This window comes from Macaca thibetana, chromosome 6, assembly GCF_024542745.1.
Source record: "Macaca thibetana thibetana isolate TM-01 chromosome 6, ASM2454274v1, whole genome shotgun sequence".
NCBI lineage: Eukaryota > Metazoa > Chordata > Mammalia > Primates > Cercopithecidae > Macaca > Macaca thibetana.
This window is the reverse complement of record NC_065583.1, coordinates 171,491,263-171,515,658: the sequence shown is the minus strand read 5'-3', so window position 1 is coordinate 171,515,658 and position 24,396 is coordinate 171,491,263. Positions and strand designations below refer to the sequence as shown.

The 24,396-nt window shown below is 43.4% G+C and overlaps 1 protein-coding gene across 1 annotated transcript in view; it reads left to right on the top strand.

Moving 5' to 3' along the window:
• Positions 1-24,396, top strand: part of ADAMTS16 (ADAM metallopeptidase with thrombospondin type 1 motif 16) — a 180,998-nt gene that overhangs the window by 121,757 nt on the left and 34,845 nt on the right. The window contains exon 17 of the mRNA XM_050793134.1: positions 1,271-1,397. Coding sequence (XP_050649091.1) covers positions 1,271-1,397 — 127 coding nt within the window. The remainder of the gene's footprint in view (positions 1-1,270; positions 1,398-24,396) is intronic.

The following is a 24,396-nucleotide window of genomic DNA, read 5'->3' as shown; positions in this document are numbered from 1 at the left end:
ACGTGCCTAAGCCTGTCAAAGTGCTGGGATTGTAGGTGTGAGCCACCATGCCTGGTCCTGCATTCACTCTTTAATATCATTCCTCAAAGTGTCTTTTAGCTGTAATTTTTTTTTTTTTTTTTTTTGTCGGAGTCTTGCTCTGCCGCCAGGCTGGAGTACAGTGAGCGGCACGATCTCGGCTCACTGCAACCTCCAACTCCCTGGTTCCAGCGATTCTCCTACCTCAAACCCCTGAGTAGCTGGGAATATAGGCACATGCTACCACGCCCAGCTAATTTTTGTATTTTTAGTAGAGATGGAGTTTCACCAAGTTGGTCAGGATGGCCTCTATCCCCTGACCCTGTGATCCACCCAGCTCAGCTTCCCAAAGTATCTCTTTTTTATTGTGGCAAAATATATGTAAAATTTGCTATTTTCACCATTTTTGAATGTACATTTTAGTACTATTAAGTACATTCGCATTGATGTACAACCATCACCAGCATCATTTCCAGAATTTTTTCATCTTCTCAAACGGAAACTCTGTGACTATTAGACATTAGCTCCCAATTCTCCCTCCTCCGAGATCCTGGTAACCATCATTCTACTTTCTGTCTCAATGAATTGACTATTCCTGGTACCTCACTTAAGTTAAAGTCCCTTTGAGATAAATTTAATTAATTGAAATATTGAACAAATATAGGAATGTTCACAAAGTCTTAAATAGATAGAGGCTGAGAATCAAACTTGCATTTCCATCGACTTCCTTCTATGCAACACCTAAGCCATGATTGTTAAAGTTAGCCTTTCAGATTTAGCTCTCTGAATTCTCTGGTGACAAACTGCTTGTTGTTTTGTTGTCTGTGTTTCCTGCTGATTTATTACTGTTTCTTGTTGTCATCTCAAATGGAAAAGTGGAACAGGCATATTTAATATTGGTGTTTCTGCTGAAAATCCAATGGTGTTTTCAGCTATGGAAAGAGTAGAAGCAGGTACACTTCAGCAAATGTATGATGACATCAATCGCAAAACGAATGTTGACTTTAAAGACGTTAAAATAAAAATATGGAGGGAAAATATATACATCTTAAAATGAATGAAACTCACTAATTACAACTTATGAAGACAGGTCAGAAAAGTGGAATATTAATAGTTGGCCAGTTGGTCATTAACACAAAGATATACCAGTGTGGCTAAGATTTTTTAAAAGAGATTTTATTAGCTCACCATCTACCTTTTACTGCGGGGCATGCATGTGAGTCTTTATTCTACTTTTCATCCTTCTCTACAGGACAGATGACTGTGAGAGAGGGCTGCTACAGAGACCTGAAGTTTCAAGTAAATACATCTTTCTGCAATCCCAAGACTCGACCTGTCACGGGGCTGGTGCCTTGCAAAGTATCCGCCTGTCCTCCCAGGTAAGAAGCATCGTGTTCATCAAAGCAGGTTTCCCAGGTTGCAGACGTGCTCAGCGAGTCTTATAGCTCCTGATGTAGACAGAGAAGTGCTGATGGCCATCATGTCACTCATAACAGTGGAGAAGCAAAGGGGACAAGAGCTTCCTGGACAAGGGACCTAGAGAGTATGTTTAGTTGGGAAGTGGTCTGGAAATTCTTGTGACTGCAAGTGGACATTCTTAGAATGGCGTCCTATTTGTTGTATTTGTGCTTTCATTGGTTGCAGGCTGGCAGGAGTGATAACACGCTATGGTGATAATGATGCATTCTCTCTTAGCCTGCTGGCCTGTCCACTAGTGTGTGCTTTTCTTGCCGAATGAAACTTGCTGGAAGAACGCATCAAAAGGCCTGCCAGTGGGGAATGGACCCTGGATTCCTCAGTGCCTTGCAAACATACAATTGTGAGGGCTGGAGCCACAGAAAGTCAGGGTTCTTGTCACCCTACTCTACCCTCACTGCTACTGCCCCTAGGAGTTCCTAAACCCAAGCTTGGGTTCTCTAAGGCAGGACGTGGGGAAGGACCCCCTTGAGGCAGCCATGGTCCTACTGCACTGTCAGGAGCTATCACGTCTGGGCAAGGCCTTCATCCCGCTGTTCTTCACTTTCTTCATCTTTATGTGGGACACGTCACAGAAGGTTGTGAAAACTGATGCAAGATTTTTCTCAGGCTCTTTGCTGGACTCCCAGCAGGGGTGCCTTGTCTACTTGGCCTCCTGCACTCAACCCCTTGTGGGAGGGAGCATGTGAGCAAGTGAGTACAGGATCCAGCTCGTCGCTCTGAAGACACAGGAGCAAGCTCCGGGTAAAGCCCGCAGCCAGACCAGGCGTGTTGCCTGGAGAGGAACACAGTGGTACCCAGGCAAGGGTGCCCGTGACCCCAGATCCCCAGAGTGGGTGTTAATGTGCTAATTAGCTTTTTTAGTTCCATCATCCACAGCCCAATGGACAGAGGTGTGTTAGCCGCTCAGTCAGCCCTGACCCTGTAGTGTGGGGCAGCTGCCCTCCACCAGCGGGGGCAAAGGGCCAGCCTTTCTGGTACCCACACTCAGTGGGCCCCAAGCTCTTGTCCAGCATCCAAGAAGAATGAGGTCATGCTTGACTACTGAAGGATGGTGAGGGCAGATAATTTTATCAAGCGATGAAAATAGCTCTCAGCAGGGAGGGGAGCTGGAGAGGGTACGAAAATGGCAGGTTGTCTTCTCCCCAAGTCAGCAGGTCTCCTCCCCCAAGTTAGGCCATCTCCCCTCTACCAACTGAGCCTGGGGTCTTTAGAGGCACAGGATGGGGGCAGGCCAGGCCATATGTACTATTGGAAGGGCAACATTCGATTGCTTAAAAGGCATTATTGAGAAAAAACCAATTGAAAGAGAGTAGGCAAACAGGAATGGAAGTTCTCACTCTGGTCTGTGGGTTTTGGACTGTTTTTGGCTTGAAGTTGGGGTTTCATGGGGACCTGCCCCTGTCTGCCTAGGATTTCTCTGCCTCCTGCCTCTATTAAAATGCACCTGAGATCACATATTTACAGAATGAAATTCTAGCTCCAACTAGATCTTTCAAATAGCCCAAGGCACTCGAAGACTTAATACAAGATAATCTAATACATTTTGATGATAAAGATCCACAATAGCTGGCAAATTGATCCCAAGTTTGCTGAACTATGCCTCAAAAGCATGAAGCTGGGCACTCTCCCCGAGGCAATAAAGTACAGGAAGGTGGGAGGCACTGTCTCTTTTTGGAGGTGTTACCCCTGGTCTCTCTCTCAGTAAAGAGAAGGAGGTCACTTACCAACATCTGAAGACCCAGGACCCTTCTTGCAATCACAGTAAGGAGGACACCTCCTTGGGAAGATCTTGTCCTCCCAGCACACCTGCCCCTGATGTGATCAGGGACCTGTCACCTTATAAAGCCACCAGCTCTGCCCCAGTCACGGTTCCTGAACCACCACTTCCCAAGACCTGCTATCGAGAGAGATGCAGTCAGAATTTACACAAGAAATTAAGTGCTTAAGATGCAGCACACCTGTAATCCCAGCACTTTGGGAGGCTGAGACGGGCGGATCACGAGGTCAGGAGATTGAGACCATCCTGGCTAACCCGGTGAAACCCCGTCTCTATTTAAAAAATACAAAAAACTAGCCGGGCGAGGTGGCGGGCGCCTGTAGTCCCAGCTACTCGAGAGGCTGAGGCAGGAGAATGGCGTAAACCCGAAAGGCGGAGCTTGCAGTGAGCTGAGATCCGGCCACTGCACTCCAGCCCGGGCGACAGAGCGAGACTCCGTCTCAAAAAAAAAAAAAAAAATGATGCAGCACACTGAGGCGTGGGACACCCTCTGGGGGACTCTTCCCGGTATCAACCAGGGCCTGTGGAGTTGATGCACACCCATGATGATGCTCCACGGCCCTCAGCTGTCCCTGAGCCAACCCTGTGGGCCACTGCAGGAGAGCTGGCTGCTGGCCTTTCCCACCCTGACAGGCCTCCAGCCTGTGCTGAGCTCCATGACAAGAGCACAGCCCACTCACCAGGGGCTCCCTCTGTGTCTGGAATGACACACCAAATACAGACACGCCCACATCGTTTAGGAAATAAACCCCATGGCTGGCTGAGGCAGTATGTAGCATGGCACCGTTGCGGGCAAAAGTGATCTTCCTGTCCGAAGGAAATGGAGGCCCCTTGCTGAGTTGTGTCAGAGAAAAACGAAGCCAAATACCGGGTAAAGTGGTCAGGAGAGATTTTAGTCAGTGGTCCCTGCTGCAATAGGGAAAACGTTGTGGCCTGAAGTGAACTCCTCTTCGATCAGCACAGACATTTTACAGGCATTTTACAGGGAGAATAGAAGAGCGGGGAGGGGCAGAACCAGGGCCCAGGAGAGTTGGGGAGGTGAAAACCTGCAAAAAGCACGAAGAAAGGTTGGTTCTTGTGAAATCTCTCAGTTTGCCAACTGGCGATCATAGAAATGAGGCTCCCACCTTCCCACAGAGACTGGGAGACAGGGGTCCTATCTTCAGGTGTCAGCCAGAACAAACAGGAAATGCTTTGGGAAGCCTTGAGATTTCTCAGACAGGCACTTTAAAAGGGGCTGGGGTTATCTTAGGGATGTAGCCTTGAGCTGTCAGAAACCATGTTGGTGTTTGTTCAGGACTTTATAAGCCCAGGTGAGGCCTTGTGGTGAAGCGGGCTAGAGTTTGGCCAAGGACAGAACATTGTCAACTGCCGCAGCAACTTGACCTCCCACCCCCTGCTCCCTAGACAGTGGAGTCTGCGTGCGTTCCAGTTGGTGTTGACATCACTGTGACCTTGATTGCAGGTCCTTGCCTTGCCATATGGAAATTGGGAGCATCGCTTCCTGTGCTGAATTCCTCTTTCCATACCGTGTTTAGTCCCGGTTTGTTAAGCGAGAAGCATCTGTGGTTCTTCAAGGTACCTAGTTACCAGTGCTGTGAAGTGGGGAAACCACTAAATTAGACTTAAAGAAGTGTGTGTGTGTGTGCGCGCACGCGCGCGTGTGTGAGTTTCACATGCAGGAGGAACGAGGGTTACTAGTTCCATGTGGAAGTAAATCCGTCAGGATGTTAAAGCTCAGGGTAATTGGAAATGTTGAGTGCTTGAATGCATTTCTCAAGCTAGTCGTATTAATGGATCAAGCATAGCCTTGCAGTCTAGTCGGCCCTGGTCTACTCAGTGAAGCCCGTCTAGAAAGAATGCTAGAGAAAACTCACCCCAACACAGGAACAAGCTACCAGTGTCTGGGCTCCTAATTGTGTGCTTTGAAGTATCACATAATTCAGATACGAAGTGATAGTTGGGATACCCCTGAAGAGACCCCTTTGCATCTGCAAACTCCACAGGACCAGGCATAGAAAGCAGGAGAGCGGGCGGCCTCAGGGCAGCAGAGAGAAGCAAAAGCAGTGGCAGAGGGGAGCAACTGCGTCCTTTCCCTAGGACGGGCCTCCGTCCTACTGCATGGGGAGAATGCTAGCAGCTGCTTCAGTTCTTTTTTGGAAAGAGCAGAAGAGTTCATTTAAATTATGGTTGCCCATTGTTGCAATCTGCTTGTTGGTTGTTTGTTTTCTCTCTTGCCGCCTCCCCCATAGTGCCCAGAGGGATGTTCTCCTTGACACTCACTGCAAGAGGAAACCTAGGATGTTGGGGATGGGCCCGGTGGGAAAGGAGCTCTCCTCCTCCTGGGGCTACTCTTCCTGGTGTTACCCAGACTTCTTCTTCAACCAAACCTCAGGTAGAACATGCTCAACAGGAGATTATGTGGCTGCTCGTTAACTGTCACTCTTAGTGGTTTGCTGTTTCTATATCGTCTCACCCTGTTTTAAATCTGTCCAAACATTGCTTTCCAAGCGAGACCATAATACAGTTATTGAATTTCGATAATGGAAATCTAAGCAGCTTCTTACATGGTCAGGTAAAATTGCCCTTACCCTCAACCATTATCCAAGACTGTCATCCTCACCTCTTGTATCCATTTAGATAAATCTTTGTTCCTGGTACAGAATTTTCACACTTACTATCTGGAAATATCTCTTTGGAATTGAAATGACAGGAGCTCCCTTTTCCTGCTTGCAGGGTGTACAATGAGGGTGTGGCTCGCGTCTTTGATGGCCCACTGCCCAAACCTCTACGGGGTGCAGGCAGATGGGCAGGTTGTGGGGCTCTGACCCCACAGTAACGTCTAAGGGTGAATATTTACAGCTCCTGAACTCCCAGTGGGCATGTGTTACAGTGTGCTTTTCTAGTTTTGCCTTCCCTAGGCAACTTGTGTTAATCAGCTCAATTAGACCCTTTGCCTTATCCCAAGGACAGAGGGCTTTCTGTATCCTGGGTTCTTGCCTTGGTGTACTGGAAAAATTGTATCACACATGGGCTTGGAGAATGAGTACAAGGTTTTATTGAGTGGCGGTAGCTCTCAATGAGGCAAATGGGGAGCCAGAAAGGGGATAGAATGCGAAAGTGGTCTTTCCCCTGGAGTTGGGCTGCTCTGCAGTGGAGTTCTCTGACCGTCCCAGACAAACTCTGGTTGATGGCCCCGCCGGCATCTGCTGGTGCCTGTCAGCATGCCCCTCCACCAACGTGTTTCTCTCGACACCCGACCGCTTGTGTGTTTTTCCAACAATGTGTTTCTCTCGACGTCCAGCTGCTTGTCTATGTGCTGGCTAGAGTCTCAGGGTTTGTATAGGCACAGGATGGGGAAATGGTGGGCCAGGGTGGTCTTGGAAAATGCAACGTTTGGGCATGAAAACAGAAATGCGTGTCCTCACCTAGGTCCATGGGCACAGGCCCAAGTGTGGAGCCCTCACCAGGGACCCTGCCCTTCTCCTCCCAGCACTTCCCTGCCCTGTACCCATATCAGAATCAGATCTTTGCTTTGTCCACTGACACATCCCAAGGGATGAGAAACGTGCCTGGCTCACATGGGACCTCAATATGTGTTCATAGGAGACGTGGATGAACCATGGTCCCATTAGGCCAGGAAGAGACATTTCAGGCTTGCAGTGTGGCCTTGGGGAAGTGGCTTCACCTCTTGATGCCTCAGTTTGCCCAGTTGTGAGATGACAAAAAGAAAATGTGTGGAGTCACATGCCAAGCTCTGTGACTCCACTCTCCCTTGGGGCTGTTCTGTAGAGAAGCTGGACAGGTTCTGTCTGGATTGCCACCGTTGAGAAATAGGCACTACTCAGACATCACAAAGCTTCTGGAATCGACTGTTCCTTAACACATCTAAACTATATTTGTATGTTCCCACGTGTCTCCCGTGTAAAGTATCTGCCTCACATCAGCCTCCTTCAGGAGCTCCCCTGGAAGGACCCCAAGATAGGAGCATTTGCAGTATCCTTGACTCACCATCGTGCTGCAAACGGAGGTCTCATCAGACACTCAGTCACCCCAGCTCCTGCGACTGCGACTGCTACTGCTACTGCTGTGGTCAGTTTGTCAACACTAAATCCACCCGTGGGATCCTTCCAATGCACCTGTCTGTTCCTTGACTGTCCACTCAAATGGTCTCCCCTGATTCAGTGTCTCGCTCCTGCCGTCAACAATAACTGCCCAGAAGGATCCCTCAAGGTCCATTTCTCCTTCCTGTCTTTGTTAATAGAAGCCTCTGCCCCATACACTGTATATACCCACCTGCACGGGGATCCAGGCTGGACACTGTTTCTGTCCTCCCAGGCTGAGGTCTGGCCCATGGGATGCGAGCCTGTGCCCTCCATGCCAAGCCCTCAAGAGGCAGCTGCTCCTTCCTCTTCCTCTGCCCACCTCTGTGGCTGCAGCAGGGCCTAGCCTTAGTGAGCAGCTGCAGCCCCTGGGGCAGGGGTCACCTCCTAGGGGAGTAGAGGGCCAAGACGGAGGTAGTCGAGCCTGGTGACCTGGAGAAGGACTGCACTCCCCCCACCCCACGGCTGCCCACCAGCTCAGACTCACACAAAGGGAACCACTCCCTCCCTTGTTAAGCCTCCCCTGCTGGGTCTAGTTGGTGCAGCTCAACCACATTCTGAGCTCATACATACCTCACCTGTGACCTCTCGGTCCTGAACACCCCTCTCCAGACAGGCCATGCCTCTCGTCATGCAGCTTCTGTGCTTCAGGATCCACATTGATGTTGTCCTTCTGTCTCACTGCGTGGCTGGTCTTCCCACCACTCACTGCCCAGGACCCCAGAGCCCCCACCCAGGCAGAGTCCATGGCAGTGCTGGAACCCTCCCCTCACCAGTGCCTGAGCTGCCTTGCTTCACCCTACCTCCCCTATACTACCCTGGTCACCTCAGTCTGGATACCCCCAACTCTTGACCCACTCTGCACACGGAGATTAGCAGTAAATGCTATCCCCCAAATCGCATGTTCTCACTCTAAAAGTGTGGTCACCCAAGGATGGTACACAATCCTTACACCTATTCCTGGGTCATTTACTCACTACCTCCCAGGACATTGGGTTCACGTCACCTGCAGTTTCCTCCGTCTCCTTGCCCCACACTCTCCACCTGGGACCTCAGACTAAAGAGAAGGAAACAATGACCATCCCCTCCTCTTGCCAATATCTCTCTGCCTCCAACCCCCTACTCTGCCCTCCCTCCCATCACAAAGGGCAGACGGCCCGAGCCTCTAGAGGAGCCTTTGGAAGTTACCTTTTTTTTCCATATAAGTGGCGCATTTCGCCCTGTGGTTCCTGCTGTTTTTCTGGCTAGGCCTCCTCTGCCTCCGCCTCTCTATGCTTGGTCTTTCTGGTATTCAGAGATTCGGAGCCAGAGACATCCCTGCGTTCTGCTGTGTCCTATCTTCTATACTTGACTCTTTCAAACACAATTTAACACACACGTGTGCTGGAAGAAAAGGTGCAGTTCAGCAGCAGAGGGCCAGTCTAGGGGAAGCTGGAGCTGATGTATCCGACAGCAGGTAGAAACATGAGACTGAGGCTGCCTCAAATCCACTTCAGTCAACCCTGGAGCCCCCCATCCGATGGTACCCTTTGACACGTGGACCGCATATTTTGGAAGGTTCATATTGCCCTCTGAAAGGGGAAACTTTGAGACAATACAGAAGGCTCTCTGTGGACCCGATGCCATGCTTTCCTGTCTGGGAGAATCTTAAGGAGAAGCAAGTCGATCTCCCCACCCCTAATCCAACGCCCGCAACTAGCAGGGGCCTGATCGCCCGTGGGGCTCAGTAAATTTATGTCTCACAGGAGAAACAAGATCTCCAGACTCCCCTCCCACAACTCTCCTGCACTGGAATTTTCTATGGAGTGGCCTCGTTGCCATGGGTTACATCCATGGGCCAGAGATAGACAAAGACGCGGGGCGGCATTGCTCCTTGTCAAAGGTGCAGCCGTGACACTGCCTGCCTCCCTGGGCTTGACCCTGCCTTCCCCACTTCAGGCGTGATCCAGGCCTCCTATCTGCTAGGATAAGGTGAGGATTCCACGTAAACGCTCTCATGTGTGATAAACTCTCACTAAATCTTGGCTATGATTATTGTTGCTGTAAAAGGAGAAACAAATTCACAACAGTTAGGTATTTAGTCTATAAAGCAAAACTATCCATGGCAAAAATACAGAATAATGGACCTACATTGCATATCAACCCTTGGAGATTGTTGTTTCATTGTATTAACAGTTGAGTTGGAAGCATAGATTTTAATTTAAAATGCTACTTTACTTTTCTTCTGAAATGCAAAATATATTTCTATTATGTTCTGGATACTAACAATTTTTTTTGTTCCTGATTCAATGGTCAGGAAACCCATGTTCCATTTCTCTGAGGATGGAGTGTGCATCTTTCTTACCGAATTATGTCTCCCTGCGAGGCTTCCCTGGCCTCGAGGCTGCAGGTGCTCTGACCTGTGTCCTCAGCAGCCTGGCAAAGCTGGAGCTGCAGCGCCGAGGGAATAAGCAGCGCTCTCCTTCCCCACAGTTCGTGCTCTGTCTGACACTAAGTGGGGCTCAGTGGGGTGTGATCTGGTGTTTCATGCTCAACTTGAAGAAGGGTCCCACAAGGATTGAGGGGTGGAACCTGTAAAACATCTTAATCCATAGCCTTCTCACTTTTAACTTAAATGAAAAAGGAAACCCGCTGTGCTGGCTGGAGCCCCAGCCTCCTCCTCAGCACCCGCAGACCATCCTGCAGCCTTGCAAGCTCCTGCAATTGCATTGCCGGATGGGATCCCCTAAGTCATAAGTCTCTGCTGGGGGCAGGGTGTTGGGTGTCTAGAAGTCTTGCCGGAGATTCTCTTAAAATGTCTGTGCAGCCTCGGTCAGCAGGAGTATCCTGGAGAAATAACAGGCGTCAGCAATTCCCACCTGCTCCTCCCAGACAGGGGAGCTGCTCAGCCTCCAGCTCTCGCTCTTCCCGTTCCTCCCTCACACAGAGCCTCCTCCATGTGCTGGCACTGCCCAGACAAGCAGCCCACGGCCCTCCCGTGGCTGCCCTGCCTCCATCTGCATTCTAGCATGAATCAGGCATTTTTATCACTTGCTTTTGAAACATGGATGATAAATCACACAAATATTTATTCCCTTTATACTTCTCAGTTTATCTAAATGGAGTGGCTCTTCAGGTCATTGATCTTAACTCTCATTTTCTAAGCATTAACACTAATCACACACCTTCCGGGACAGGGGATTGAAGATACAAGAGGAAATGCTTTCCAGATGGTAAATGGAGACTTCCCCCTCTGTTTTTCAGGACTCTTTTAGGGACGCCAAGTAAGAGTCTAGATAACGCTGAGTAAGAGTCTGGATCACATATCGTGATCAAATGCTTCGTTTTCTCTGTAGCCCCGTCTCCTCTTGATATTTGGATGGTTTATTCTTCTTGCGTATACAAAACCCATTAGTGGAATAATTCCTTTTACAACCAAGATACATGGGTCCGTAGCTCTGCCTGCTTGTTGCACACTCTAGAAATGAAAGATAAGGCTCAGCAGGGCAGCTTTATTTCCACTGCTCTCCTTTAGAAGCACTTGCAATGGAAAGGGGAGAGCAATTTCCTTTTCTGTTGTTCCTTATCTCTTTTCGATCTGAGGCCGTGAAAATACTAATCACCCAGTAATGCACAGGTTACCAAGGGAATGAAAGGAAACCTGGTTGCTTAGGTGGTGTTTGTATAGGAGAGGGTTTTGCTCACAGGAACGCTGGGGAAGTGAACATCTCGGTTCATTTAATTATCTAAGTAGCTGAGCGTTCCCAAGCAGCAGGATGGGCTTCCTGGGAGAGAGACCCGTGCAGCCCCCAGGGCTCCCTGCTTAGAGGAGCCTCCTGTGTGGTTTTATTCTCTGCTGTTGCTGATGTGAAATTCTAAAGGATTTTTTTGGTTTTTTTTTGAGATGGAGTCTCGCTCTGTCACCCAGGCTGGAGTGCAGTGGTGCGATCTCAGCTCACTGCAAGCTCCGCCTCCCGGGTTCACGCCATTCTTCTGTCTCAGCCTCCCCAGTAGCTGGGACTATAGGCACCTGCCACCATGCCTGGCTAGTTTTTTGTATTTTTAGTAGAGACGGGGTTTCACCGTGTTAGCCAGGATGGCCTTGATCTCCTGACCTTGTGATCTGCCCATCTTGGCCTCCCAAAGTGCTGGAATTACAGGTGTGAGCCACTGCGCCTGGCCTGGCCTCCAAAGGATTTTTAGCAAGGGGCCTGGCACATTTGTTTTGTACTGGGGCCCACGAATGGCACAGCCGGGGTGGCAGGCAGCCCCACTTCTGTGTCAACATGGCTTTCTGGAATATTTGGGAATTGTATTAGAATGCGGGGTGTTTTAGCAAATCTACTATGCACTCATTCCTTGAGTTCAGGAAGCCGTTCTATACCGTTGTCGGATCATGGGTGTGAGCCTCAAAGGTCCGCAGGCAGCAGTTCTCTGCTGTTTCTTTCCTTGTGCTTCTGGAATGAGAGCCAGTTTTACTCAACTTTGGAGTACTCGCAGGGGGAAGAAGTAACAGTGAGGGGCCCTTCCAGAGTCATTAGAGCTTCGTTCTCTAGATCCCAAGGCTTCCCCGCTCTGCTGGGAGAGAGTCCAGTGGTGTGGGCATGGGACTATGTGGCTCACCCACAGGAGCCACCGTGCTGAGGCCCACCTGATCGTCTTTGGGTACCTGTTTGCCCACCACTGTGCCCTTTGCAAAGACATCTAACCAATCTCAGTCTTACCAGGAAACGAGAAGTGCTATGGCCCCTCCGGAATGAGTGCTGGGCCTGGCACAGTGGCTCACACCTGTAATCCCAGCACTTTGGGGCAAGTGGATGGCTTGAGCTCAGGAGTTCGAGACCAGCCTGTCTGGGCAACATGGCAAAACCCCAGCTCTACCAAAAATACAAAAGATTAGCTGATGTGGTGGCGCACGCCTGTGCTCTCAACTACTTGGGAGGGAGAGGTGGGAGAATCACTTGAGCCCAGGAGGCAGAGGTTGCACTGATTACACCACCGCACTCCAGCCTGGGCCACAGAGTGAAACCTGTCTCAAAAAAAATAAATAAATAAAAAAAAAATAAAAACACACACACACACACAACAGCACTAAAATAAAATAAAAGATGAACACTGTTAGGGAACTGTTCAGCTACAGTGTGACGTCACCAGATCAGGTAGGAATGCCGTGACTTGAAACTGTCTAATCACCTCCAAGTGCTGATTCTGAGGTATAAAAGATGACACATTACTGTATCTCTCCTGGAGAAGATGTCACTTCGCACCAAAACAATGAGCTTGAAATGTATTTAAGCAGGTACAGACACTGGCCTACATATGTCTCTAACGAAAGTCAAGTTATAACTGTAGACAAACACAATAAACCATAAGCCAGATTAATTGGACTTATTTCATGAAACACTGAAAAGTAGCATAGAAACCATTGCAGAAGCAGTGGGGATATAACATTCACTTTCTAAATGTGAATGTGTCATTGTACGTCTAGAAATGTGACGTAAGTAGTTCTGTAAAGTATTTTGTACTTTGGGTTTCTATTTTTTGTTTGCTTGATTTTCATTTTATTGTGTGTGTATGTGTTTTATTTACTTATTTATTTTTAAAGACTATTTTTTTCCAGCAGTTCTAGCTTCATTTCATAGCAACATTAAGCAGAAAGTAGAGTTACCATATATTTCCTAGGCCCACACTCATCCACCCTTCCCCTCCATCAACATTCCCCACCCGAGTGCTCTATTTGTTAAAATGTGTGAACCCATGTAGACACATCCCTACCACCCAAGTCCATCGTTGACATGGGCGCGAACTCTCAGTGTCATACATTCTGTGGGACTGGACAAATGTATTCTGACATCGATCTACCGTGATAGTACAATACAGAGGAGCTTCACTGCCCTGCAGATCCTCCGTGCTCCGCCTGTTCATCTGTCCCTCCCTGACTACCCCTGGCAACCACTGACCTATTTACTGTCTTCATAGTGTTGCCTTTTGCAGAATGTCATATAGTTGGAATCACAGCATGTGACCTCTTCAGATTCACTTCTTTCCCTTAGTCACATGCATGTAAGTTTCCTCCGTGTCTTTTGGTAGCTCGTTTTTTCTTAGCATTGGACAACATTTTATTGTCTGGGTGCACCAGTTTTATTTATCCAGTCACCTGCTTAAGGACATCTTGGCTGTTTTACTTTTAGTACATTTTTAGTATTTTATATGTGTGTGTGTGTGTGTATATATATAATATATATTATAACTTATATTAATATACTACAATATATAATATATAGTATTATATATAATATATAAGTATATATTATATATACTTATAACTTATATATTATATATACTAAAATACTGATGTGTATTATGTATATACTAATGTGTGTATATATACACTAATGTGTAATATATAATATACTAATGTGTATTATATATTATATATACACATTTATTTTTAAATGTATATATGTATACACACACACATATTTGTATATGATCCATATAAGAAAGGGCAGAAAGATACCTTGTGAACTTAAGAATACTTCTAGTTTTCAGGAAACTTAGCTGGTTATTTAGGTTAAATCATTAAATTTTTCATATTTTCATTACTCTGTTTTCTGGGACTCTAGTGTGGTTGGCTGTAAAATTCACTGAGATTTCCCATACTCAGCATAACTGTCCCTTAATAATTAAAACCATGGCACATGCTTCAAATATTTTGGAATGAGAATACAAAATAAACTGGTGGGTAGATAGAATAGATAGATTGCATTACAAATCTATTTATATCTATGTCCATGCAATTACTGCAAGTGTACTGATAAGTGCTTCCTGAAATATTTGCTGAAAACTGCAAGCTTCATTCAGAATCAAGGTTCTGGGGTTGGAGGGAAGAACTCAATATATTGTTTTTAGACATAATTAGGCACCACTGCTCTATTCTCTTGACCCAATGACCCATGACTAATTTAGAATTGTGATTCTATATTTCCAAATGTATGGAAGCTTCATTTTTTTTTGTTATTTAAAAATAACATTTTTCTGTTATTTAAAGTGTTCTTATGTTGAAATAAAAGGAAGTTTTAAAGTTATCTTATTTTTGGCAGTTTTGAGACTTCCTTTATGACTTAGCAATGGGAATTTGTTATAAATATTTCCCGTGAGAATCAAGGAATGTGTTCTGAACAGGGTTATTCATATGACAACTAGATCAAATTCCATAGTTACTTATTTAAATCTGTTATGTTTTTATATTTGTCTACTTTCTCTGCTTCTGAGAGAAGTCTATTAAAATCTCACATTATGATTTTTTTTTCCATTTCTTCTCTTAGTTTTACTTTGCCATTGACTTTAAAATTCCACTTTGTATTGTTAGGTAGTTATAGTTTCTGCATGAATTGTTCTTTTGTTATTAAGTAATGACCATCCTTATTTCTAATCTTGCTTTCCAATTTATGATTTATTTTGTCTGAAATTAACACTGCGGGTACCAGCTCCATTTATTTATTTATTTTTTTGACTTGTCTTACATTTCTTAATTCTTTTTAATTTTATATGTTAGTGTTGTTATGTTTTCCTATGTCTTTAGTAAATAATATTCTGCTGGAATTTGATTTTATCAAGTGAAGAATCTTTTTTTTTTTTAGACAGCGTCTCACTGTGTCACCCAGGCTGCAGTGCAGTGGTACAATCTCGGCTCACTGCAACCTCCACCGCCCAGGTTCAAGCAATTCTCCTGACTCAGCCTCCCGAGTAGCTGGGATTACAGGCATGCACCACCACGCCCAGCTAATTTTTACATTTTTGGTAAAGAAGGGGTTTTGCCATGTTGGTCAGGCTGGTCTTGAACTCCTGACCTCAGGTGATCCACCCGTCTCGGCCTCCCAAAGTGCTGGGATTACAGGCGTGAGCCACAGTGCCCGACCAAACCTATCTCTTTTAACATAAGCTAAATCTCTTCTTATGGAGTGTGGTTATATTTGGATTTAGGTTCACCAATTTACTGTATGTCTTCTACTTACCATGTCTCCTTTTCTTCATCTTATCATTTCATGCCTCTGCTCATTTCTAACGAATCCATAGAATTGCCTTTATTCTATTCCATTTCCACTAGTGCTGGAAGTGATATATTCTGCTATAAGACCACTATTTTCTGATTTAAAATAGATAAGACAGACCCTAGTATAAATAACTATAACTTGCTAAATATCCAGGATTACTCACACATGATTATCTTAAAACTCTGAGAAATAAGTAATTTACATAAAGAGCTAAGTGAGTTGTGATGAGCTTAAACTGAAGATGAAATCTTTTTGCAGACCTGTGATGCAGTGTTGTTAGATTTTCTGTGCACATTCTTCAAGGGGTGTTGGAAAGCAGCAGGTCAAGGGTCAGGTGCTCTGCTGCAGACACACTAGGATGGAAGGTCTCTAGAGAGACTGGGCCAGTGAACATAAAGGAAGGCATCCCTGACTCACACAGGGGGGCTGCTCACATTTGGAGTGGGGTCAGCCAGGACTATTGAGCCTAGAAATAGGACCCAGCACAACTGGCCCCAGAAAGGGAACATCTCCCTCAGAGTATGACCACTAGCCTCATTTTTCCCTTTTTTCTTGCCAAAAACGAGAAACAAAACAAAACGAACAAAAACGCAAACAAACAAACAAACAAAAACTTGTTTTATTAACCCTGTGTTTATTAAGAATAAATACGTTTTAGTGTCATGATTTCTTTCAAGATACTCACCTAGGCCTCGTTTTCGAGAGCATTGAAGTCTGTTAACGAAAACATGGCGACACTTTGCGGTCTTTTAAACCATCCTTTGATTCTGAAAATCGCACATCCTAAATGTGTTGGACGTGAAATGTATGAAGATGTCACTACTTTAGAATTTGTGACTTTCAATGACAGAGTTGGATTGAAATCTCCCCTCATGCTGTCTCACAGTCTGAGGTTTGCTAATGTAATTTAAAAGAACAGTCAAATGTCAGGGGAAGGACAGATGCTTCAACCACATCACAGAAGAAAACCAAGCTTCCTCCCCATTCACCAAGACAGCTTTTATCGGGGAGACTGTATATACTACAGCATATGTTCAGTTACTCGGCAGATACTTACTGAGTGATAGACAGCCCAGCACCTGCCACAGACTACATGGTTTGGAAGTGGCCCCTGAGCTATAGGGCCAACGTGCTAGAGAGGAGTGGTTGCTCACCAGGCCGACCAGTGAATGCACAGAATCATTTCAAGGTTTGAAATGATTGCAGTCATGATGAAGGAAGACCACAGTCTTCTAGAATGCATGGGTTTGTCTGGATCCAGTGCAAGGCAAGAATCCATGCAAGAATTCCTCTCTCAGCTCCAGCCACCCACACTGTCCCGGAGTCTGATTTTACTTTTACACCAAATGAAATTCCAATAGTTAGGACTCTTTCATTGTTTTGATGCATTTGTGATCTATTTCCTTAATTTACAAAGACTAAGCTGGGTGTGGTGACTCACACTTGTAATTCTAGTACTGTAGAAGGGTGAGGCCAGAGGATCGCTTGAGGATAGGAGTTTGAAACCAACCTGGGCAACACAGTGAGACCTCATCTACACAAATAGTAATAATTTTAAAAATTAGCCAGGTGTGATAGCATGCACCTGTAGTCCTAGCTACTCAGGAGACTGAGGCAAGAGGATTATTTGCACCTGGGAGGTCAAGGGTGCAGTGAGCTATGATCACCCCACTGTCCTCCAGCCTAAGTAACAGAACAAGACTCTGTCTTAAAAAAAAAAAAAAGAAAGAAAAAAAAAAAGACTAAAGAGAAGAGAAGAATCTGTATAAATTGTTAAAATTCAACACTTAAACTAAATTTAGGTTTTGTTTCTTATGTCTAGTATTTCAGTGAACTTTTATTAGTTAGTCACCACATGAGAATTGTTTAAAACATTGTATTGTACTTTAAAGCCATCTATGAGAAGTCACAGTTCCCTGCCCCAGCCACCTCCAACCTCAATGACTCAGCACCGAGAATTGCAGTGACTTTGGTTTTCTTCTGGGATCCTAATATTTGGAAATAACATGCATGATAGCCATTTTCCTATTTATTGATTTTAAAGATTATCTTATTGCCCATTGCAGGTGAGGACTTAGCCTTCTTGTGGCACCTTTTATCAGTTTTATATCACTCAGCCCTCTCACCACCAACTTCCTGTCCCTCCGTCCTGCTTACGTGATTAGAACCCATGGTTGCTCATTGTCATCACTACTTATTATTGTTGCTAGCTAAGCAGAGCTCCCTGATTCTGTCTTCTTTCATGTATAGAATGTTGTTTGTCTAGAAGCTAATGATTGCCTGACTTTTGTTTGCTTAAGTTTGTTACATAAATTCCAAAAGATATATTAAGTTCATGGATTCATTTAACAAATATAATTGAGTGTCTACTATGTGTCAGGCCCTTGGGACATCTTAGTGAATAAACAGACAAAACTCCCCGTGCTGGAGGAGCATGTATTTAAGTTGGGGGCGACACAGAGTCAACAACAGATGCAGTGTTTATTTAGACCATATGCTTTGACTTTATGTTTATTTCTATTTTTTTTACTTACAGATGTTTATAAACATAGTGTATTTTAAATGATAGCATATTTTAGAAAGTGATGTGTCATGGATAAAAATGAAAAAAAGGGAGGAAAAAAATGAATAAAAAACCAACCAAACAAACAAACAAAATGAAGGGAGAAAGGGAGATTAGAATTCCAGGAGAAGGGGGTGCAGGTGGTAGGGTAGACTGAACAGAAAGCGCCATTTGAACAAAGGTTAGGAGGAGATGAGCATATGAAATGCCCACGCTCTATTTCGCCCACACAGGCTAATCTCTCCATCCCTTTTTCCCTGCACTCCTCATTCCCAGCACTGCCCTCCTTGTTCCAGTCCAGGCCTGTCACCCTCCTGGAGCTTCGTGTGTGTCTCTGCCATGATGAACACCCTGTTTGTGGATACCAGGCATTGTCTGTATGTGGGAAACACAGAAGCAATCTTCTGACTGCCTCTAAGGCTTCTCAACTAGCAAAGAGAGCAGGATTCTGGGGCAGAAGTCACTTTTCCCAGGAGATTTAGCATAATGTCCTTGTCTCCCATCCACTGTGGCTACTGAGAAGTTCATTGCTCCTCCAATCCCCAGTCCTTCATTTGGAAACTGTCTTTTTTTCATTTTCCTCTAGCCTTTCTGGAAGCTTTAGGGACTTTTATTTATTCCTGGTTTCTTATGTGCTTTAATGGCTTTGTATTTTCACTCATTTGCTGAGTCCACAGTGGTTCCTTTCAATTTGGAGAAAATAGATTTTACTAATACTCTCCTTCATTTGTTTACTTTCTTGCCTTCTGAACTTTAACACAGTAGACAAATGTTATGATGTTCTTGTGTTTTCTTTTCAAACATCCATCTCTTTGTGTTTTTGTCCTGGAAGTTTTTTTAAATTTTATCTTCCAGGTTTTCTGCTTTTTGTTTTGCTTCTGTTTGTTTGTTTGTTTTATACCTGATTATCCTCCTTTATATTTTCAAATGCTCACTTTCTTTTTTGGTCTTTGTTTCTTCTCTTTTAAAGCATCCTGCTCTACTTGTTTCTCTATGAAGATACTAGTTTGTTTTCCTTCCCTCCCTCCATTCCTTCTTTCCTTCTTTCCTTCTTTCTTCTTTTCTCTTTTCCCTTTTATTTTCTTTTTCCTTCCTTCCTTCCCTCCTCTCTCCTCCCTTCCTCCCTCCCTCCTTTCTTTCTTTCTTTCTTTCTTTCTTTCTTTCTTTCTTTCTTTCTTTCTTTCTTTCTTTCTTTCTTTCTTTCTTTCTTTCTTTCTTTCCTTCCTTCCTTCCTTCCTTCCTTCCTTCCTTCCTTCCTTCCTTCCTTCCTTCCTTCTTTCTTTCTTTCTTTCTTTCTTTCTTTCTTTCTTTCTTTCTTTCTTTCTTTCTTTTCTTTTCTTTTCTTTTCTTTTCTTTTCTTTTCTTTTTTCTTTCCTTTCTCTTCTGTTCGTCTTCTGTAAAGTATTTTTATCTGTAGAGTATTTTTCCTCCATATTCCTCACAGTGTCTGAGTGGTACATTATGCTCCTTTTTTGTGTGTGTTGATATCTTCCATAAATATCTAATAATCCTGAACTGAATCCTGAATCCTGAATCCAGGCACGTTAAGGCTGAGTCACCAAGACTTTACTTAGATGTTTTCTGTGTTGAGAGACTCCTTCATCAGTGGCTGGGCAGGAAGCCTTTTATTTCTGCCCTGCCACCTCCCAGATTCTTCCCTTTGGGTTCATCCATTTCTCTAGATAAGGATCCTGTGGCAGAGTGAAGGACATTGGAGGGGTGTGTGTGTTTCAATTTATTATTGCTAATTATTACAATGAACGTCTTATGACTACTTAGTTGGAAGCTGTGTGTCTTATGACAACTTAGTTGGAGGTATGTGTGCATTCTGGGGTGCTTCAACATGTGTGCCTAGCACTCTGAAGCACAGAGGGAAGATTGGGAAAGTGTCTTGGAATTTCCCATTTAAACACTTCTGACTGGTATCCCCAAGTCAGTCTCTGCTGTGGGAACCTCCTTCCTGGCCTTCCTTAGAATTGGGGATGGTGGTGGAGAGGTTTAGCGCATGCTAAACCTACCTGTTGAGTAACAGAATTCTATTGTTGTTGCTTAAAACATCGACTAATAGGTCATAAGACATTCATTGTAACAATTAGCAATAATAAATTGAAACTAAAGCAATTGAAATATGGAAAAAATGATATAAGCCTATGGTTAAATATATTGAGAAGAAAATAAAGTAAATTACCTCTAGGGGAACCTACTTGTCCCACGTTGCTCCGAACTGTCCTCATTTTAAAACTGGAAATCCCAAGTCTGGAAACCCTCTCAGGCTCAAGTAAACCAGCACAGCTGTTCACTCTACCCTATCTCTTCATGTTTGATAAACATACTGAATTATAGTAGAAAATGTTAATCCAGTTATTTTCCTTCTAGCCAGCAATATTCACCATTGGATGCTAAATAATCACTGTTCTTTAAAAAGAGAAGCAGAAATGTCCAGGGAATACAAGTGGAGTGTCAGTGCAGAAATGATAGTAATTATTGGGAAGGAGAGCATCATATGAAGCCAAGAAAGCTGAAGCTTTAAGGCTCCTCTAATTGCAAGTTTGTAATTTTGAAAATACTCTTCTTACAGAGGGTATCCCTAAATTACATAAGCTCCAGGCCTCACAAAACCTCCAGGACCCACTCAGATAATGGATAATAGTGCTTATGATGATGATAAAAGATTTTTAAAACTTTTGTATTAAAACATGTATTTTAATTTAAGACTTAATTTAACACTGTAGCAATCATGACAGTTCATTGTTGCATCTTGCCAGACACATTGATTTGTTGCTGCTACACATTATATTTGTGCTCTGTAATGGAGTTTCCCTTAATAGATTCTTGTTTATATGATACACTTAGAAAGTTTCTAATACTCTAATATTATGAAATATTTACTCATATTCTCTTCAAACATTTTGATTACATTAAATTTGATTTTGATCAAAATGAGATTTATTTTGATATAAGGAATGAAGTGTAAGGTTCCCGGTTGTTCTTCCAATGCCTACCAATCTGTCCCAACACTATTTATCGAAAAATTTATTTTCTCTGCATTGAGTTGGAAGGCCAACCCTCTCCTCACTTAAATCCACTTGTGGTTCACAAAGCCTGGCTGTCCTTCCCCGCCCTTCCCTGTGACGCTGGCTTCTCCTCCCCACTGTTTCATCCCTGCAGTGGTTCCTACAGCTTACTCCCCAATAGGAAAATTCCACCTCTCAAGACCTGTCTTTATTAGAAGGTTTAGGGCTCTTCCTGAATATTTTTCCCAGAAGGACTTTATATTCTTGTTGTCAAGTTTAAAAATAAAAAAAATCTTTCTGAAATTTTGGTTGCGATTACATTGTATTATTAGATAAATTTAGGCAAAGTCGAAAACTCAAAAGCTTGGAAGCTACCTATCAGAAACTATTTTTAAAAATTTTTACTTTAGTCACAGACTTTCTCAAGAACAGTTTATAGATTTATTTATGTAGGGGAATTTCGGTGTTTTTATTTTTTATTAATAATGTCGAATAATTTTTATTAATATCAGGAATAAAATTTTATATTTTATTTAGTATTATTTTTATAGAGTAAAATATTCATTGTGTAACCAGATCCTAAAATTTTATATTTTTACATTTTTTCAAACAATAATCTTATATTTTAATATCATAAGTCAATGCTGATAATTTTGGCTTCACTCTCTAGTGTGTATATCTCTTGCTCACCCCTGCCTTTAGTTTAAAGGCAATGGCATATATTTCTAGAACAATACTACAATGTATTTTTTCCTGTCCCTGATCTCAGTTGGTATGTTTCTGCATTTTCACAATTAAGTGCTGGCTCTTATTTGATATGTATCACCTATTACATTGTAATTTTTTATCTGATTATAAAAACATTCACTTATTTCCATCTTCTCAGCATGACTAAATTTTTGCTCATGGCTTTTCTCCTACATAACTATTCTATAGTGGCCTTGGAGAAATTGTAAGAAAAGAAGTTAACAAATGTGTTTTTTAAAGTTTGTGACAATCTGTACATGACACTAGGAAGAGACCCATGCCCCTACCCCCACTTCACCCCCAGAAAGCCCACAGGACACTGTTACCTCAAGCTCTGTGGCTACCAATCCTTGGTGACTATTTCTTTTATCAAGAAGATTGGCTTTGTCCAGTCACACAGGATCCTGGGCTTAATAGTCAAAAGGTGTAAACTCACAAGACCCCAGAGTCAGAGAGTCACAGAGGATGCTGAATGTTGACTGATGACACTGTGGCACTGTGTTAGCTCCATCTATGAAGAACACTTGAACCCATTCACATTTCCATCACTCAAAAGAAGTAAGCAGTCATGACTTTACATTTGTGAAGAAAAGTGCATCTCATTATATAGCCTTAGGTGAATGAAGCTTGGGGTGTGTGAGTAATTAAACCATCCTTGCATTCCTGTAATGAGCCCCAGTTGATCTTTATGTATTCTTTAATGGTCTGGTGGCTTTAATAGTATTTTCTTTATAATTTTTTATACATTTCATAAGATTGGTCTATATTATTTGTGTGTTACCTTTCAAAATATGTCTTATATTGTTTCATCTAAGTTTACTTCTTATTTGAATTATTTCATGTTTTTTAACATTTACTTTTCTTTTATAGCCTTTGCTATATGACTGTCTTCTTTTTTGTACCCTTTTGTTATTTAGAAAACATACTGTATATTTCTAATACTACTATAGTTGCCTCTACAATTTAAAATCATTGCTTATGCCACTCTTTCTTGATTTGTTAATGTTACAAATTAAACTAAAGCCATAAAGACCATCCCAGGCAAAATAAAGCTATTGGCACATTTCCACCTCTTTCATTTTCTGGTCCTCTCATTTCAGTTCAAGCTCCAACCTTTGTTATAATTGCTTGCAGTTGCCTTGTTTCAGTTTAGCTTTAATATTAATTTTATATTGTGTACCTCTAACCCTTCAATAATAATGCATGTAAATTCTGTTTTACAGTCTTGACCACAGTTGTTCAGGTGAATTGTCTGTTTAAGTGGATCCAGTGGCCTTGCCAGTCTTTCTGTGCCGTAGCTTTCTGATTCTTAAGTTTGATGGTATAAGTCTCCTTGCTCAGCGAGTGAGCATCTCAGGAGTGTTGTTCAGAAGGATGATTGCTCCTGGATTTCCCGGCTGCTGGCTGCTTCTCTGTTGCTCCATGCCAGCTCCTGTTGATAGAATTCTGTCTTCTTTTCTCCACTTGGTGTCATCATTGAATTCTCACTCTCTTATGTTACCTGACAGTGTAATCACATTTTGTGAAATTGATTTGCTGAAGTCAGTCTTCTTCCAGAATATTTTAAAAATTTTAATGCCATATGCCCTTTTCATATATGTGTTTTTGTAGGGAGGGGTTTGTAATTTTTCTGTAGGTTCCATGTGAGATTTGTTTTTTCCCAACTCATTCTGACCAGGGCATTTCCATACAAGGCATTTATAGACCAAAAATGGAGCTGATCTCCCTGCTGCAGGCCTTGTTCCTCTGGCACATTAATTCTGAGTGCTTTATGGAACCAGTATCAATGGCTTGTAACAAGAATAGTGTTTTGTTTTGGTTCTTTTGAGATGTTCACAGTTTGTCAGCCTTTATTTGATTTGGGGAAAAGGAATCTGTACTACCTCACTTGCACCATCTCTCCCAAAATGACCACCATGATGTTTAAAATAAAAAATAAGTTTCAGAGAGATGTGTTTTTTAAAAAAATAAATCTATCAAAGAATGGTCCATGCCTGTCAAATTATTGTATGGATAGTTACCAAAGACATTAACTCAGAATCTGGTGTGTTGACCAACGGGAGCGTTATTTCTGTCTGAAAACCATGCTGCTGCCTTTCCACCTGCAGTGAAGGATGCTTGTGAAAGGTTTCCCCAGCACTGGCAGTGGCCACACTCTCCCAGTGGCCAGTGTGCCCACATCTGGGGTGTGCCTTTGGTCTGCCTCTAAATGATGGGTCTCATGATGTTCCAAACTCGGGTGCAGCCCCGTCTGCCTGTCTGTGCTGGGATCCTGGCTCCACGACGTGCTCCTGCATCGCCTTGGGCACATTCATTAGTATTTCTGCACCTGTTTATTAATCTCTGACATGTGCACAATAATTAAACCTACCACACAGATTTGTTGTGAGAATTAAAAATTTCATGCAGATAAAGCACCTCATTAAACATTAGCTATTAGCATTATAGGAACCCTATAAACTAGAGGGATTTGGGCATTGGATTACTCAGCAGGGATCATCTGACGGTAGATGGTTCAGAGACTTGCAATAGATGTTGATTTCTTTAAGACAATGAGATTTTTAACTGTCTGTTCAAGGCCACTTAATGCCTTTTAGCTTGTAATACACAACTAACTGTACATTAGACATCTGCATTCAACTCTCCACTAATGTCAGCA